The sequence below is a fragment of the Protobothrops mucrosquamatus genome, unplaced genomic scaffold, assembly GCF_001527695.2.
Source record: "Protobothrops mucrosquamatus isolate PMUCROS unplaced genomic scaffold, P.Mucros_1.0 scaffold_13, whole genome shotgun sequence".
NCBI classification, from domain to species: domain Eukaryota; kingdom Metazoa; phylum Chordata; class Lepidosauria; order Squamata; family Viperidae; genus Protobothrops; species Protobothrops mucrosquamatus.
The window spans coordinates 775,402-793,625 of NW_015386089.1; the positions used below are offsets into that span (position 1 = coordinate 775,402).

At 39.9% G+C, this 18,224-nt stretch overlaps 1 protein-coding gene across 1 annotated transcript in view; it reads left to right on the forward strand.

The window, feature by feature from the left end:
• The first annotated feature begins 2,681 nt into the window (after window positions 1-2,681).
• Window positions 2,682-18,224, forward strand: part of ELK1 (ETS transcription factor ELK1) — an 18,317-nt gene continuing 2,774 nt past the window's right edge. Inside the window, exons 1-3 of the mRNA XM_015827252.1 lie at window positions 2,682-2,890; window positions 4,780-5,208; window positions 14,907-15,317. Of these exons, the coding sequence (XP_015682738.1) occupies window positions 2,684-2,890; window positions 4,780-5,208; window positions 14,907-15,317 (1,047 nt within the window). The 5' untranslated portion in view covers window positions 2,682-2,683. The remainder of the gene's footprint in view (window positions 2,891-4,779; window positions 5,209-14,906; window positions 15,318-18,224) is intronic.

The window sequence follows — 18,224 nt, forward strand, 5'->3', positions numbered from 1 at the left end:
TTTTGTCCCCCCTGAATATCTCCAACTCTTTAGTGTACATTTGGGCTGAAGAATGCCTTGTCAAACCAGAAGCTGCAGTTTTGACCTCTGTGATACCATTGTAGAAATTAGTGATTGCTGCTTGAGACGTTAAGGGTATGATAGCCTGCGGTGGTTTAAAATCTAGTTGATACATACAAATGCCATTCTGCAACACATTTCCCTTGATTATGTGTGAATGAGACATAGTCCTTCCAGTGTAAGACAGAAGCATTCAGATATACTGTAGGATCAACTCATCCTTCATTGTACCTGATGGCTGAAATGGATAGTTAATAGCATGTGTTTTTTAAATATCAAAATAAATAACTGATAGAATAAAAGTGATTACAGAACAAAAAACTACAGGATTTGGACATTTGCCCTTTCCTTGCTTATTTCCTTTATTCCTTCTAGACATCTATATGGAGTATCATCACTTCCTTCAAATTCCTTCTTGAAACTTACTCTTTCTGTGAAGCTTTGGCTTAACCCCTCATTGCATAAACTGACACTAAGTCACTTAACTTAGTGGCCTTTAACAGCATGAATCCTTAGTTCTTCTTCTCCTCTAATTTAAAAAAAAAATCCCGTTGCATTATAAAACAAAAGTATATAACCAGCAGCCCATGGGTTGTTTAGGCCCTTAATAGTCTTGGATGTCCCAAGGACATTCCAAAACTTGCTATTAGAATAATTAATGTGTGAGAAAGGGGAAATTTCACTACAGAGAAGTCAATTTTCCTTATTTAAATGCATTTTAATTCAGTTTGCATTTATATAAAATGCAAATCAAATGTTGCTTTTGTCCTTGTTTACACCAACTTTCATCTGTTCTCACCCACTGTTTGGAGCGTGGCCCCTGATATGCCTTTCAAAAGCTCGGTATGGGCTTTGCCTGTCCTGCACTGCAACAACCCTGCTGTAAAAGATGGTGGACCTTGCTGTCACATTCTTTTTCTCCTTGGATGTATGAGGCCTTGTTCAGGTGACCACATGATATTTTAAACCTTTCCCCTCCCCCCCAAAAGGGAAAAATGCCAAATGCTCTTCAGGAATGACCTGGATCTAGAGTAAAGGATGACTGTGTGTGTGCGTGCGGTGTTGACGAGGACTGCTGGCTCTCCATGAATTAATTGTGCTTCAGGGCATTTGGAACAATTCCCATGGCTAATTTTGGGAGGGAGCCTTGTTTGAGTATTACTCAGGTTCCAGACATTTTGTGAGGTGAAACTGTGCTTTTAGCCCAGTTGTGTGCATATGGCTAAGGGTAGTACTGCAACATAATTATAATAGCTCATTTGAGGGGTGGAATGGTGTCTGTTCTGTTGTTACTCATTGTTCTGTTGTAATAGTTTTGTCCCAACACAAGTTGTAGCATTATTTTCAAAGACTGGGATACATCAAGGATTATCTTTGTAGTGTAGTAATAGGGTGCTTCTAAACTGACGAAATGATACTGTATGCATAATTGATGATAGAGATTTTTCCCCCTGATTATATCTGGCAAAAAAAATATATATCAAAGTCTTGCATGAGATACTTGTATACTTTCCAGTGACAAAGAACAGCATCACACAAATAATCATTTATAGCTATAGAGGTTATATTTAAAGCCTGCAAGGAAGTGACTTCATAGCCAAAGCCAGTGCTCTTTGGTCTCACTTCTGGGTATTTGAGTACTAAGTGTACTATTATATCAATAATGTTCAATCAGTGCTCCCAGTGTTACACATTATCCCAAAAACTCATTCAAAAACTGCTGCTGAACTGTAGGCTTGAGGTGACATAAAAGGAAAATAATAAAAGCACAAGGAGTAACTGAGTAAATTCCAGGCATTTAAAATTTTGTTATATGAAAAGATCTTTTTGGCTCTGGTTGCACGTCTTTAACGTGGGCCCATACACACTATTTGGAGTACATTTCTCACCCAGCACTCAAAAGACCAGTGTAGCCCAAAGAAAGAATCCAGTCTGTTGTTTGAAAACCGATGAAGCACCCTCCAGGAAGGCTGAGGACTGCAATTCTTTTAAGTCTGTGGATCCTGGACAAAAGATTACTGTTATCTTCAGAGTTTCCCAACAAAATCAAATCTCTTTCAGGAAAGCCATGAAGCAACAGCTTGTTTAAACATTGTGTATCAGGACTCTCAAGCAGCCAAGAGAGTTGATGTTCAGGGTATTAGTGGAGTGTTTTTTCCATCCTAGGCTACTCTTCGCTTCCAAGTTCAATAGACTGGAGGCAACTTTACAAAACACATCTGGAAGTATTCACAAAACTGGTTTTAGCTAAATCAAGTGGTTACACTTTTTCTGAACTTTATCTCTTCAGCATGTGTGTGCGAGAGTACATGTGTGAGTGATTGGGGAGGCTAGAATAACTGGATGCTTTGCATTGAACTCTTGTCCTCACCCCCACCTTGCATGTAGAAAGCAACTATGTCAGAATGATTTGACCCAATCTTTTCCTTGACGCTATTTTTTTTCCCTCTGGTGAGTGAAGTTCTCCATCACCCACACTTTCTAGTCAACTTCAGCCATCACACTTATTACTTGATCCTTCTGATTTGCAAACATTCCTTGTTACCTACCTAGGATTGTGCCCTGCAATAATCAGTATCACTGAATCAGCTGTCCTTTTGCGCTTCCTTTTTTTCCTTTAGTCATGGATCCTTCCGTCACTCTGTGGCAGTTTCTTCTGCAATTGCTGGAACAGCAGAGCAATGGGCATCTGATCTCATGGACATCCAATGATGGGGAGTTCAAGTTGGTGGATGCAGAAGAGGTGGCCCGACTCTGGGGTCTGCGGAAGAACAAGACCAACATGAATTATGACAAGCTGAGCCGGGCCCTGCGTTACTACTATGACAAAGTGAGAGACCATTTTGAAAATTCAGGAGGAATCTGCCAACCCCTGCTTTGCTTTCTACTTCAGCCCAGCCTTAATTAAGGAGAGCGCACTGGAAACCTAAAAAAATATTTGGGTGGGTGGGTGGGGGGGAGATGAAATTTTCTTTCAGATCAATAGGGAATGAATAAATGATGGAGCATAGGCCAGTGGTGGCGAACCTATGGCACGCGTGCCAGAGGCGGCACTCAGAGTCCTCTCTGTGGGCATGCGCGCCATGCCGCGGAGATGGCAACCGTCCCTCTTCAACCAGCCGCCCGCTAACTCACCGAGGTCCCACATGGCTGGATGCATCCCAGCACCCATGCGCTCGCTGGCCTCTGTGTGCAGGGGCCAATGGTGTCAGGCAGCAGCCACCCCAGCCCCTGCCTCACCTTGCCCTGTGACAATGGCACCCCCGCCCTGCCTCGCCTCACCCCGCAGGATGAGCCTCCTGCCCACCGCCCCACCTGCCAGAGACCCCTCTGGATCTCCCCCAACCCTTCCTGGCCCCCACAGGCGTCCCTCCCCATGAGCAACATTGAGGTGATCACGCCCACCTTGGCCACACCCACCCAATCTGCCATGACCACCACAGCCATGCCCATCCAGTGGGCCACGCCCACCTGGCACCCGGCGATAAATAAGTGGGTTTTGGGTTGCAGTTTAGGCACTTGGTCTCTAAAAGGTTCGCCATCACTGGCATAGGCTGTGTTTTGACAATCTGTGCATGAATTAAATGGTAAATGTAAATATTTGCCTTCTGACACTCCCAAGTTTCTCCCCTCCCTTTTTTGGGGGGGATTTTTATGCCTGCAAAGATAAGCTTGAAATCATTTGGAATCTCTGAAAATTGTTTGGTGGCTCTGTAACAGAAGAGTAACTATTTATAGGAAAACAAAATAGACTGAGAAACATCTAGCAACTGACACATACCTGTTTTGTTATATGAACCCCACTTTCCAAGGCAGAGTGACCTGATTTTTTTTTTCTCCCTTGGAAGAAAGCCCATTGAGGTGTATATATATATAAGGCCAAAACCCATTCTCGGTCATTCTGAATGCAGCAAATAAAATACAGTAGAAGACCTTTTTCAACTGAATATTAGGTAATGCTTCTGAATAGTAAGAGCAGCTTGATTATGGAACTATATTAGCACAGAAGGATGGTGTGTTCTTGTATTTGTTCAAACGGATGCTAGGCTTTAGCTTGGTGTGCTAAATTAGGATTCCTGCATCAAACAAGAGCAGATCCTGATGGCTTCAACAGCTCCTTCCAACTTTGTGGAATATATAACAGGATAAATGGAAGCAAACAACATAAACATCTGGTGGCCCTCAGTTTTTGCTAATCTACCGGTAGCTCCAACTGATATTGCCAATCATTATCAAATGCTGGAAATTCAGCAACAGCTAATATGAGCTGCAGGTTCCTTATCCCTTAACTACCTGATATCAAATTTTATAAAAAGAGAAATTGGTATCCCATGTATTTTCATTCTCTGCTTCTGTAAATCTATGCTTACATAGTTTAAAGTAAGACTCATTGAACAAGATAATCTCATTGTTACGACATAATAATCCATCTACACATTATTATTGTGTGAAGGTTTCAAAGCTACTCTCCTTTTAACAGATATACACACACGTGCACCATAACTGGAACTCTCCCAAAAGCTGAATAAAACACGCAGTTATGCAAATAACTGTCAGAAAGTATCAACTACAGTCTAGCTCATTTCAGAATACACTGGATTTTTAAATTCAAATATCTTTCCACAAAATGTTATCAATAGAACCTGGTTGTCTCATGAAAAATGCTTGATTACTTTGTCTCTGCTGCTCTAATTCAACCATCCTTTCTGTGCATTCCAGAATATCATCCGTAAAGTCAGTGGTCAGAAATTTGTCTACAAGTTTGTCTCTTACCCGGAACTTTCGAGTATGGAAGGCATGAAGGATGAGGCAGGTACCAAAAAACCTGAGCAGGTCCCAGGTGAGGCCAAAGGGAGTGAAGGTGCCTTTGGTACCTCCAAAGCTCCACGAGGAGGTGGGGGTGCCCCACGTAGCAGTCGAAATGAATACATGCGTTCTGGACTGTACTCCACTTTCACCATTCAGTCACTACAGAACCCTTCACCTGTTGGACGGGGCTCACGCCAGGAGACAGAGGTCTTGCCTGTGTTGCCTCCCCTTGCTGCTGCTCCTGAGCCAATGGCCTCCTTTTCCATGACCCCAGTGGAGGACCTCCCACAACTGCATATAAGCATTGAAGAACCAGAGGAATCCCAAGAGTCCCTGCAGGTGAGTCACGAAAAGAGCTTCTAGCTTGCTGGAAGGAGAAGACTAGAGCTAGCTCCAGATTTTAAGGGGACTTTGAGTAGGATCTCCTCAACAGATCACTCCCTGGATGGATTTGCTTCATCTTTTGCACTGTTGTTGCTATTTGTTTCTTTGCTCTTTCTATATTGGATTAAAACACCCAAGGAAATAGCAAAGCAAGTAGAGGCTGCTTCTTTTTTTTTCTTCTTCTTCTATGATAGCATGGTGGTTAGAATGTAGTATTGCAGGCTAACTCTGCCCACTGCTAGGAGTTTGATCGTGACCAGCTCAAGGTTGACTCAGCCTTCCATCCTCCAAGGTCGCTAAAATGAGGACCCAGATTGTTGAGGGCAATATGCTGACTCTGTAAACCACTTAGAGAGGGCTTTAAAGCCCTGTGAAGCGGTATATAAGTCTAAGTGCTATTGCTCTTCACCCTTGTTTTTTTCTGATACTTTAGGCAGGGCAGAAAAATGAACAGGGCTAGTAATGCTGACTGAGCTATATAATGCACACATTTGGCAGTTATGGGAACCGTGTGCATATGTTGTTGGGGTTGCCATTTTGTTTCTGGCATTATCTCTGTGCTTTTAATTATTATATGTTTGTGACAGCAGGGCTAAGCCTGCAAGATGAAAGGTTGGCAGTCTCAGCTCTTTTCCCCTTCTGGGTCTGCATACCTTAGTTCCACCTTCTGCTTTGGTGTGCAGTTTGGTAATTCTTGCAGGGAATGTCTTCCCTAACATCTTCTCCACTAATTCTGGCATACAAGTAGGATAGGCTTTTCACACCTTATGTCACTTTCTGGTAATTTAAAATGAAGCAAACAGAGAGATAAATAAACGAGATAAATTCTATAGCACCATCTTCTGGCCATGTAGTATCGTGGTCTGTGATAATGGAAAACAGCCCATTCTTCCCTCTCCCCTTTTTGGGAGCTAGATTAACCTCACAAGAGGCAAACAAAATAAAACCTTGTTTAAAAACAAAAGGGAGAATGTAAAAATTTTACTTTGGCTTTAAATAGTCAGGAGCAAAATATTCAAAGGCAAAGCAAATTAAAAAAAAAAATCTCAGATAGCATTTTGAAAGGATCTCCCATAAGAAAATAGAAATAGTTTGGCTAAGTAAAGATAATGCTGGTCTGCTCCTATTTAGAACCAATTCTATTGTAAAGAAGTTCCAGTCTGTCAGAAGACAAAAGACACTGCGTTTGCATTAGACAATACAGATCAGAAGTAATAAATTACACTAAAAAGGCACAAACTGAGGTAATTGTAGGCAGTATTTCTAGCTCAACTTGCCTTTTGTTTCCTACAATAATCTAATGAGAGATGCCAGAGTCCCTTTCTTGCTTTGGGCCTTTTCCCAGCTTCTTGTAGATTATAATCTTTTTTCAGAGGTTCGGGAAGGCTCTGTACTGAACTTCTTGTTTTTCACTTCTCTTGGAGAACTTTGTGTAGTTTTTAGAGGAATAAAAGTTGTTCCACCTGGAGAGGGAGTGGTTCGGGGAATGGTTTCTTTTGTTACATGCTAAAACATCTCTCCTCAGGAAAATCCTGCTCAAGACAGAGACACAGGTATTCCCTGTCCCAAGAAGCACTTTTTATTTTTGTGAATGCTGGATGACACACAGCGTTATATCATATAGAAAGTGCAGCTCTTTAGCTTCACTATAACTCCCTGTCAGGAAATAAAAGAAATTGGTACATATTTGATTCTCTGGCTGCTCTTTACAGAATAAACACTTTATCCCCCTTTTTTCAACTTTTTTCTACAAGTTTTACTTTTAAAAAATTCAAATGTTCCCCAAATTCCATCCTTAACATCTTTGCTTCAGCTTGTATGGCATTTATCCCCTTTCCAAGAGAAGGCTGTCCTCCATTTAGAAATCTGCTTTAATCCTGTCTTTTGAAATATTTTGACGTGCTTAGCAGAGAATGACTCTTGAAACTCTGAAAGCTGCAGCTTCTACTTTTTGCATTTCTGCCCCTTGCTCTATTGACCACATTATATATTTCCTATGCCAATTTTTTTGGCTTTCATACTTCATCCAGGGACACTTCAAGCACTCCCTTATATTGAGCAAAATTGTCAAAGTTTTCCAGAAAAAAGCAACTTTTCTTGGATAAAATACCCCACAGTTTAAAGCAGTATAATACATTTTTTTTGTATTTGACTTACAATTCTATTTTTAAAAAGCACAAACAATCCATGACTGTGGTGACAACATTGGAATGAATAGGCCCTAAATTTTTATAATTCAGAAAGTCAATATTTAATCTACATAAGGCAATGTTTTTCAAACTTAACTACTTTAAGATGCTGGCTGACGAAGTCTGGGAGTTGAAGTCCACACAGCTTAAAGTTGCCAAGTTTGAAAAACACCGTTCTAAAGCTTAACATTTCTACTTGATAGCTTAAATTGTAAAAAATAAATAAATGCACAACTGAAAATTAACATTTTTGTTAGTCGATGTCAGTGGCATAATTTTGAGGAGAGTTTGACTTCATGTAGTTTGGGGGTTTCTCAGGCTTAAAGCTTAAGGCTCTGTAATACATTCCTCCAATAAGAAAGATTAGAGTTTTGAGAATAGCAAAGAGAGCCTTCACGGTTGTAGCACCAAAATTATGGAAAATTCTCCATGATAGGTTAAATTGCATTTATATTTGGATTAGGAATAAGTGAGGCAGGGAATGTTCTTTAGATTTTTTTTTTCAGTAGGGTCATTTAGTGGTAGTGGTTGTTTTTATTTTTCTTTTATTGTATGTACAGATGTATAAATAAAGTGACTGAAGGAAGGTTAGTTCAATTTGGGAGGAAGAACAGAGAAAAGGTTTTCATTTAAACTTGAAAATAGACGTAATTTTCATATGGAGGGAAAATGGGGGGAAGTAAAGAGGAAATATTGCATCTTGGTGCTGATCTGCCTGCCTCCTACATGGGCATGATGACCTGGATCCAGGAGGGATTGGTGTCTTTCTTCAGGTGGATACATTGGTGGAGGCTGTTGCATGAACCCACTGCATAAGATGCCCTCCTTGTATCTTACAGTGTTTGAGAATAATTATCTAGCCTTCTTACCTTCTTACAGAATATCATTGAATGCCTGGTGGAGATTCAACAGCACTTCAGAGGAAGTAAATTATCTGGAACTCTTTCAGGGAGAGTTCAAGCTTGTGCATGGGGCATAGGCAGTGGTGTGCTGCTAAATATTTAAGGATTGGCTCTGCCAGCTCCATTACTGCTGCTATGCTCTAGTCATGAAACAGCTGATTGGCATGCTAGGCTCACATCTGCTGTCAAATGGCTTACAATATTCCAAAAAATTTAATAATTGATTCTCATGAGCCAGTGTGAGCTGACTCCAGCGCATCACTGGGCATACGATTGGTTTCTCCAGTGAATGATCTTTGTCAGGGAATTGATGGGGACATTTTTGGTCCTTTTATACCACTCAGTGGCTTCCGGTGCTATTAACTATGGAATCTTCCTGGGCTGCCTATAGAGGTAGGGGGACCAAGGATGTTGTTTTGCAGTGGTTCTGTTCCTAGCTCAGTGGGCAGTTCCAGTCAGTGGTAGGGAAAGAGATACCTGCCTGGTAGTCACTTCCTTGTGGGATGCTGGAGGAGTCAATCTTCTCTTCTTGTTGTTTGATATGTCTGTGAAACTGCTGGGAGAGATCCTTGCATGATAGACTGATGATTCTCAGGTTTATGGTATCTGGGCCTCATTGGAAATCCTGTAAAAAATTTCTCCCACTGTTTGAAGGCTGTTGGGATCTTGATGGAGTGAAACAGGTGGAAATTGATAGGTTCAGTTATGCAGCAAGACATAATTGTACATTGTTGTTCTCTGCCAGTCTCCAGAACTCACAACTACAACTGGATAGTTTGTTGGCTGTTGTGGCCAGGAGGGTGATTGGTGAGCCAATTGTGGCCCTTCTGAAGTGGAAAGACCCACCGCAGTGATTCATTCCTTTATCACCACAAGGTTATAAACTTCTGCAATGTGTTCTACATGGTGCTGCCTTTGAAAATCACTGAGAAAATACAGTTGGTTCATAATGCAGTAGCCGTTTGCTGGCTGGCATACAGTAATTGCCATGATTACATCTAACTGGCGTGTTGCGGGCTAGTCACTAGTAGATTTCTTGGTGCCATTCAAAGTTGACTTATAAAATACATCTCCAGGGCTACCTATTCCAAACCCCAATGTAGTGAAGTGAGGGGAGTTGAAGCCAGAAAATGCTATTTCTCAATCATGGTACCAGTGCTTTAAAACGGTCCTCTCTCTCTAGAAACTAGGCTGGCCCCCTTGGTGATAGTGCTTCGGAAGTAATGAAGATCAAATTTTTTCAAGGTGGCTTTGGGCAGTGATTGCTTGACATCTATAGCTGAAGTTTCATTACACTACAATTGTTTTTATTTTGCTCTTATTATGATATTATTTGCAGTTATGGATTAATTTTCCTACTTTATTATGGACATTTATTGGGTTTTGGTGTCTTGCTATTAGCTGCATGAATCTGGGAAGATTTGGCAACATGCAATTATTAAATGTTATGTATGAGTAATCTGCAGTTAGATTCATAGGCTAAGACTGGTAGAAACTTAATAATTCGAGTCCTAATCGTGAACCTAAAAATTATTAAGATAACATCTAAGAATATAGACAGTCCCAGGGAAAGTGGTCCATGTCTGATAAATTCAGTGTTTCCAGATATCAAGGGAGTCCTTTAGGTATCACTCCAAGGGCTCCAGTCATGATTGGTATAACAACAGATTTCTTTTTCCATAGATGTTCAACTTCAAATTGCAAGTTGCAGTATTTCATAATTTTTCCCCAATTGTTTTTCCTCAATCCTAGCATCATCCAGAATAGCGACATCAGTAAATCAGACTTTCATTTTTTCAATAATTGTTAAAACAAGCATGTTATAAACAAGATGACTGTCTGTTTGGATTTTAAAGTCCTGCAACATCTTAACCCTCTCATTTTCCAAAACCTTCTCAACTTTATGGTCCTCGTAGTTTTTACTCCATTCCAATTCAGACTTTTGGCACAGTTTCTAATCAATAATTCTGGCAACTTGGTCATGAGTTATAGTCCTTGTAGTTAGTTTGTGAAATTTTCCTGCAGCCACTTATCAAATGGTCAATTGTTTCATCTTTTTTTATTGCAAAGGTGACATTTGCTGTTTGTTACATGTTGAATTTTTACCTTCATGCAGTTAGTGGTCAAAACTTGTTCTAGAGCCACTAAAATAAAGCTTTCAGTTTCTTTAACACCCCTGATCCTATCCAACTTTATGTGGGTTTTTTTATTAGCTTTTCCTTCTATATTCTTTAAAGATAGACCATGCATTGACTTGTTTTTCCAATTAATAAATTGTTCAATTCTACATACTTATCTATGTTCAGCCTTCACTTTTGTTGTTTTCAAGAGTTTTCCTTGAATGACTGCCTTCAACTAGTTTCTTTGTTTTCCTTAATTTAATCATTCAGGCCATGCTTTTCTTCCTCCATAGTTTGTTTCATCTATAGAAGTTCTCTACCCCTTTAGCTCTTGGAAAATATAGTCAATAAATATCACTTTTTGGGAGCAAAGTACGGTGTCTTGTCATTAATTTTCTTGTATTCCAATCCAAGTTAACAAGTTCTACCTGAGTCCGGTCAGCTATTCTTTCTAGGTGGCAAATAACAGGTACTGCACAGCTGTTAATTGCTTTCATGATATTTCCACCATTTAGTTTTGATTTCAAAAGTTTTTGAATTTGTTTGATGTTAGAACGGATAACATCATCATGATAATTTCTTTGACTTGATTCTGTAATCAATTGGACACTTCCAAAATTCCCAAATATTCGTAGCCTTCTTCTGGTGCTACTGCCTTTATCAGATCTTCATTGTTAAGCTGTATTCATCATGTTCAACAGTTTTTCTGGCCTTTATGGCTATGGTTGCACACTTGTGGATGCCAAATTGCATTCAAATATCTTTACTGAAGTCTTTTGTGCTTTTAATAAGGAATCAAGTTTAGCCTTTGTTTTTCGAAATAATTTAAAACCATCTATATAGAATAAATAGGATTTTTTTACTCCTTTTTTAGCCAATTCATTTCCACAGTCTGTCTTGTTTAAAATTGTTGTCAGTAGGACCATTGATAGTATAAAAAGCAAAGGTGATAATGAGTCATCTTGGAAAATTTCAAGTTTGATCTTCTAATTCTTCCCTATTAGCCATCAGTTTCATTCAACTTCATTGATCTGTTCATAAATTGCTGAATGTTTCTACTGATTCCAAAAATGTTGAGACATCTCTCAATCCAGCTAATGTGAAAGAGAATTGAATGCCTTTTGAAGTCTATCCAATATATTTGATCTTTTTGAAATTCTTTAAAAACAATGTCAATCAATAACTGGTCCTTTGTTCTGCTCAAATTTTGGAGCACCCTTTTTTTCTACAGGAAGTAAATCTTTATTTTCAAATTACTATAGATTTGATTTGCATTTATGCCTTTAAATAACTTGAATGTTGTGGCAAACAGGTCACGGGTATATAGTTTCCATGCTTATTTCCCTTCTCCTTCTCACTCTGAAATAGGAATATCTAGTTGTTGGCCATTTTTTGTTTGTTTGTTTTCTGATGCTTCCAAAACCTTATTCATTTGGTCTCCCAACCTCAAGGGTAGATTTGTCCGGGATTTTAGCCAGAATCTATGATGCTCATCAGGAGTTTTTGATCTTCCCTGATGGCTTTCATACCATTTCTCAGTTATCAAAGTGTCTTCCATATAAGTACTTTCACTGTGATTTCAACTTGCTTAATCCATGTTGGATTCCTACTGTGACTCGTATTGTTTTCCCCACAAACCTTTCTAAAATTTTAAGATCTCTTCTTGTCAGGCTTTTCATTATTTGTTGGTCCTTTCTTGTTTTCAAAGATTTTATAGAAGTGATGCTGATTTGCTCTAAGCTGCAAAATCTGTTGGAATGTTCATATTCAATTGTCATAGTTCTTGATCTTCCCTGTAATGGCCAAGACACTTGGTTTCAGTTGTTGTATATCCTCTGCAATTCCTTACTCTCCAGGTTACTCTCTCACAGATTAGTTTTGATTTTCTTATTATTTTCTTTAAAATATATATATTTTTCAATTACTATGGTTCATCGCACAGTCAGCCATAAATTTAGACTGGATTTGGCATTTTTTATCCACCTACCATTATTATTGTTCTTATTTGTTGAGAATTTTAGAGAGGCTCTGTGGGTCTTTCTCAAGGATTTTAAGTGGCATTTAAACAGAGGGACTCTGAATGTGTTTCTGCTGTTTTAAAGAGACAGTTAAACTTTTTAAATGCCATCATGTGTTAAAATGTTTTAAAATGCAGCTAGTTTCTCTATTTTAAAATATTTTTCCACCGTGGTTTTAATGTATTAGATGCATCATGTGATGTTTTTCTTCTGCTTCATGTCATTAAATTTGTGGCCATCCATTAGGTAAATATGGAATTTGCAGCTACCAGCTGTGGTCATGACCTTTTAATCTAGATGTTTTTAAAAGGGGAAATACCTTTTAAACAGAAAGCTCCAGAATCAAAAGTTGCATGTCCTAATTACCAGTTGACAGTGTTGTCCATGTATTCCACTTGAGAACCTTTTTACTATTTATTGTTGAGCACTCTGCAGAATGCTAAATTAGACTAGGCTTTTTCTTAAGTTCATAAACAACCCCCCCCCATTATGGCAAAAGACCAGAATAAAGCAGTACAATATACAAAGGGTATACAAGTATAAAACTATAATATCAAAAGCAAAGGAAGTTACTATGTAGGGAAAGCAGGACCCATCATGGGAAATCTAAGCCTAAGAAAGAATACTATTAAAATATGATTTTAATTTATATTTTTACAAAAATTCACATGTATGTATTCGTGTGTATGTGTATAAAATTAGTACCGAAAGCAAATAAGTTTAACTATAAATACATAAAACAAGTAAGTATAAAAGCAGTTGCTGAAAGGAGATGGAAACAGACCCACAAGGAAATGAAGAGCAAAAACTGAGAAGAGCTTTTCTAAAGTTTGTTTTATGTTTAAATTATGTATCACATGTACAGAATGAACAATAACTCTCAAACAACTTTATGAACAAGTAAGGGTCAGAAAGTGGGGCTCTTGTTTTATTTCTTTTTCTGTTTCTTTGCACCAAAAGGAGCATGTTAACTAAAGTTATGAGAAAAGGGTTGGCCAATGTAGAAATGGCCATAGCTGGAATAATGGCTGGGCTAATACATAACCAGAAAAAGCTATGAAGTGGGTTTGGAATGGAGAACATGTTTAGAGGAAGCCTGAGAAGAGAGAGGAGCTAGACCAGCGGTTCTCAACCTATGGGTCGCGACCCCATTTGGGGTCGATCGACCATTTCACGGGGGTCGCCAAGCAAGGCTGTCCGCCATTTTTTCCCCCTTTTCCGGCGGGTGCCTTACCTCCCTTGGGCTGGGCCAGCTGGTGGTCGGCCTGCTCCGTCTCTGCCGCTTGCCAGCTATGCCTCGGCCGGCGCAGGGGGCGGAACCACGCATGTGCGGTGCTCCCGGGCAGGGAAAGTCCTCGACTTACGACCGGTTGGGTAGTCCTCGACTTACGACCGGTTTAGTCCTCAACTTACGACCGGTTTAGTCCTCGACTTACAACCGGTTTAGTCCTCGACTTACGACCGGTTGGGGGTCGCGGCATTAAAAAGGTTGAGAACCACTGAGCTAGACGATAAAAATAACTTTTAGAATATAATCAATGTCTACATTCTCATATTGTGCTAAATTATGAGCTTAGAATTGGTTTGTTGACCGAGCACATTTCTGTCGCAGCATCATAGATTATGCTGTAATGTAAATCAGGATTTTAGAAATCGATTGGTTCATATAACATACTTAGGTAAAACTCACACTGTGTTTTAGGTTGATGTGGTAACCTAGTTACTGTTAGACATAGCAAAAGAGCTTCTAATTAAAATTGTAACCAGCCTGCTAATAGTTTTTTGCTGGGATCCAGTTTTCTTTAACAGAAGCTTTTTCTGAACCCGGTGCCCTCCAGATGTATTGAAACTGCAATTCTCAGAATCCCCAGCCTGTATAGACAGTGACTTTGCTGGCTTGGAATTTTAGGAACTGTATTTCTGGCACAGATGAAGGACACCAGATTGGGGGAAATGGTTTTGTAGAGACAATGTGTTTCCAAATGCCTCAGGAGAGGATGGTCCTCCGTTTCATGACCATCTTGAAATAAACTGACAGTGTTTTGAAGGAATGAGAATGTATGACCAACTTGCAAGATACATTCGATGAAAGCTCAGTTTTAAGGAAAACAGAGCAAACAAATTAGCCCCAGATCAGTAGACCAAGAGTGAGTACTGATTGTTTTACAATAGGACTGGTTATTAGCAGAGGACTCTGGAAGAAAAGTAGATCTGTGCCAGACAAATATTCAACAGTACCAAATGAATCATTTGAGCTAAGTTAGGCTCTGGAGTTTATTTTTGGAACTTCCCCTGTAAACAATAATTAACTTCAAAATCAAGTAAACTGGTTTTGCTTTGTTTAGGAGACTCTCTTTGATCTCCCAAATCTTCTCCTCCTGGTAGCGTCACTTTCATCACCTCTGTTTTCTGTCCCCCATCCAGGTCATAGTGGAGCCCATTCATTTGGAGACTCGTGCACTTGATGAGAAGGTGCTGGTGAAAGTGGAGGAGAACCTTGACCTTGATGAAGAAGCAGCTGCTCTGATGGTTTTAATGGATGGTGGAGTGAAGGAAGAGACAGCTCCTTCTGAGAAGTCTTCTCTGGAGAAGGAATCTGGGGAGGCCGAGCTGCATCAAGATGGAGATAGGCTACTGAAGAAGGAAGCACAATCTCCCAGCCTGGTCTCTGTTTCTCTTGAGGGACAGCCCCAGAAAGGGAAGAAGCCTAAAGTCTTGGAGCTTCCTTCATTGCCAACTCAAGAGAAAGTGAATGCAGCTGTTAACAGCCTCCTGGCGCCGGGTGGGACAGGAAGCACCTTGACACCAACCACAGTTATTTCCTCACACGCACTGGTGAGACCATATTTTTCAGCAAGTCTTACTGGATTTTAATCTGTTCCCATGAGCCAGGGATACAACTGGGGATCCCTTTTCAAAATTAAAGGGATCTGGGTTGTTGTTGTTGTTGTTGCGGATGCGTCTAATTTGAAAGGGATGCTTACTGTTTCCTTGGAGTACTAGACCAGGGGTAGTCAACCTTGGCTCTTTTATGACTCGTGGACTTCAACTCCCAGAATTCCTGAGCCAGCTGTGCTGGCTTAGGAATTCTGGGAGTTGAAGTCCACGAGTCATAAAAGAGCCAAGGTTGACTACCCCTGTACTAGACAGAAAGACGGACAGACCTAACACAATGTTTCTTGGGGTTGGGAGGGGTTAGCAGTGGTATTTAAGGCACAGAAAATAAATATGAAGTAATGAGCAAAAGGGATTAAAGGCAAGCGATAACAGAGAATAAAAGAACATATAACTAATTCTAATTTACTATTCGCTTTTGGGGTGGGGGTGACTTTGAGTCATTGTTGACTCCTGGTGACTGCCTGGACAAGTCCTGCAGTTTTCTTGGCAAGATTTCAGAATTGATTTGCCTTTCCTCCCTCCTAGAGTTGAGTGTGGCCCAAGGTCACCCAACTGGCTTTTTTATTTAAGGCAGGATTAAAACTCACAGTCTCTTGTTTTCTACCCCAATAACGACTGCACCAAACTGCTCCATCTATTCACTGCACCTCTTAGTACTGTTCTTTCCTTACTGTCTATCTTTGCTTCCACCACATCCATGCCCTGATTCACACATTGCCTTTTGTTCTCATCTCTTTCTTTTGGACAACCTCATCAATTCCATCTCACCCTCAGATTTCCCTTTCCTCTTGATCCGGTCCCTCTCCTTGAACACATCTCTCTTAATCCCACCTGCCTATCAAAATGTCCCCCCTCTTCTACTGTAACTTTCTCTACACAAGTCTACATCTCCTCTCTCATATCATTGCCACCATACATATGACTGTCTGTCTACTACCCACTTCACGGCTAGTGCTTGGTGTATAATGTGCGGTTTGGCTTAGTCGTTTAAAATTACCTGACTTCTTAAGAGAGGCATGCCAATCTGAGGAAGAGGTGTTTTTCTATTGAAATTGCAATGAGAATATCGGTCTCTTCTCAGAAATTAAGAGAGCGATATTCCTATGGCAAAAACCTTTTTTAAAAAAACATCACATGAATTCCATCCCCCCCTAAGAAGAGAAAAAGCCCACTTCCCAGGTGATTCAGCTTGCCCTGGTAAGCACTCAGTCAACATACAGAAATAATACAAATAATAAAAATGAATAGCCTGTCCTACCTTACCCTGCTACATGTTCAGAAAAGTGATTGATGGTTGGTTTTTGCCATTGATAGACAATATTGGGTGGGTGGAGAAGGATAGCAGGGAACCTACCAATCATTGCTCTAAAACAGCCTCACATTAAACTGTAGGTAGGCTTTGAAGGAATTATATCAACATACTTCCAACTCAAGGATGGGAGGAAAGCACATTAACATCGCAATGAAAAAAAGCTGATTCATTCTCTCTATGTGATCGAACCACCTCATTGTACTTCTTTAACACAGGCACTTACTTTTGCCTTCCTCATACGCCCTTTTATCACTCGTTCATTCCCAACCATACCTCTTTTTGTATGCTTGCACACTTCTTATGTATCTTATTTCCTCTGCATTCAAAATACTAATAATGTATTTCTTCTGACATTTTCCAACACTCCATGCGAGTGTGCAGGATCATGCTTTTGCACGCAGCCATGTTCACGTCTTTTGATAAACATTCGTCTCTTGCAGCTGACCATATTTTTCCCATTACTTTTCCAACAGGATGGGCATATCTTAAAAAAATTCCCTCCATTTTCCCATATTGATAAACATTCACTATATGTATACATTTATCTAGTTGCTCTTTTTGCCCTTTATGTATTAATTGCATACGTTTGCTCCATTTTCCCTGCCAAACTCAATTACTTTGAGCTTTAGTATATTAGTTTTTTGAGCCATTCTTGTTACCTGATACAACATTCATATATATTGTGTGTGTGTGTGTGTATGTGAGTGTGTATGAAGTGACATGCATATTCACTTCTCTGACTAGCACAGTGATGGCGAACCTTTTAGAGACCGAGTGCCCAAACTGCAACCCAAAACCCACTTATGCATCGTCGGGTGCAGACCTACACTTTAGCCATTTTGTTCATAATTAAGCCTATAGTTTCATATACTTGCATGTATGCAGCAACTCCAGTTCCCAAGATCAGATCACCTTCATTCATATCTATTGCATCCTTCCCATTTCTCTTGGTTTCATACATGAAGTGTGTCAGGTTTTTTTTTCATTCATTTCATAACACTTTTTATCGTTTACTTCTCTTACCTTCCAGGTTGCAATCTTCTATGTGCCATTGACCACGTATCGCAAGTAAATTCTATCAGGCCAGTCTGGGTGGACTGTTACACTACATTTAGAGGCTCAGAGGATTAGATTGGTCTAAAGAACATATAAATTAGAAAATAAAATGAATACAAAAGTATTGACCTCTGCCACTAATCAAGGCGTTCACACAATATTTTTTAGTAAGATAATTACTGTATTTCACCCGGGCCACCGGTAGTATTGCCTGCTAACTGAAAGGAAAGTTTGGGAATAGTTTAACCAGTGTACCCATGTGCAACCAAAACCCATTTTTTTACCCCCAGACATATTCATGTTCTTCTGTGCAAGCTTGGCATTCTTGCAAGCCAGCATGCATGAAATGTGTGTGGCATTCTCTTGTTTAACAGCAGGTTCCACTAAGTTTGAAGCTGGAATAGAACTTGGGAGTGTTTTCCAAATTGCAGCAGCCAAACCTGACTTGAATATATTGCTTAAAATTTCTTTGAAGA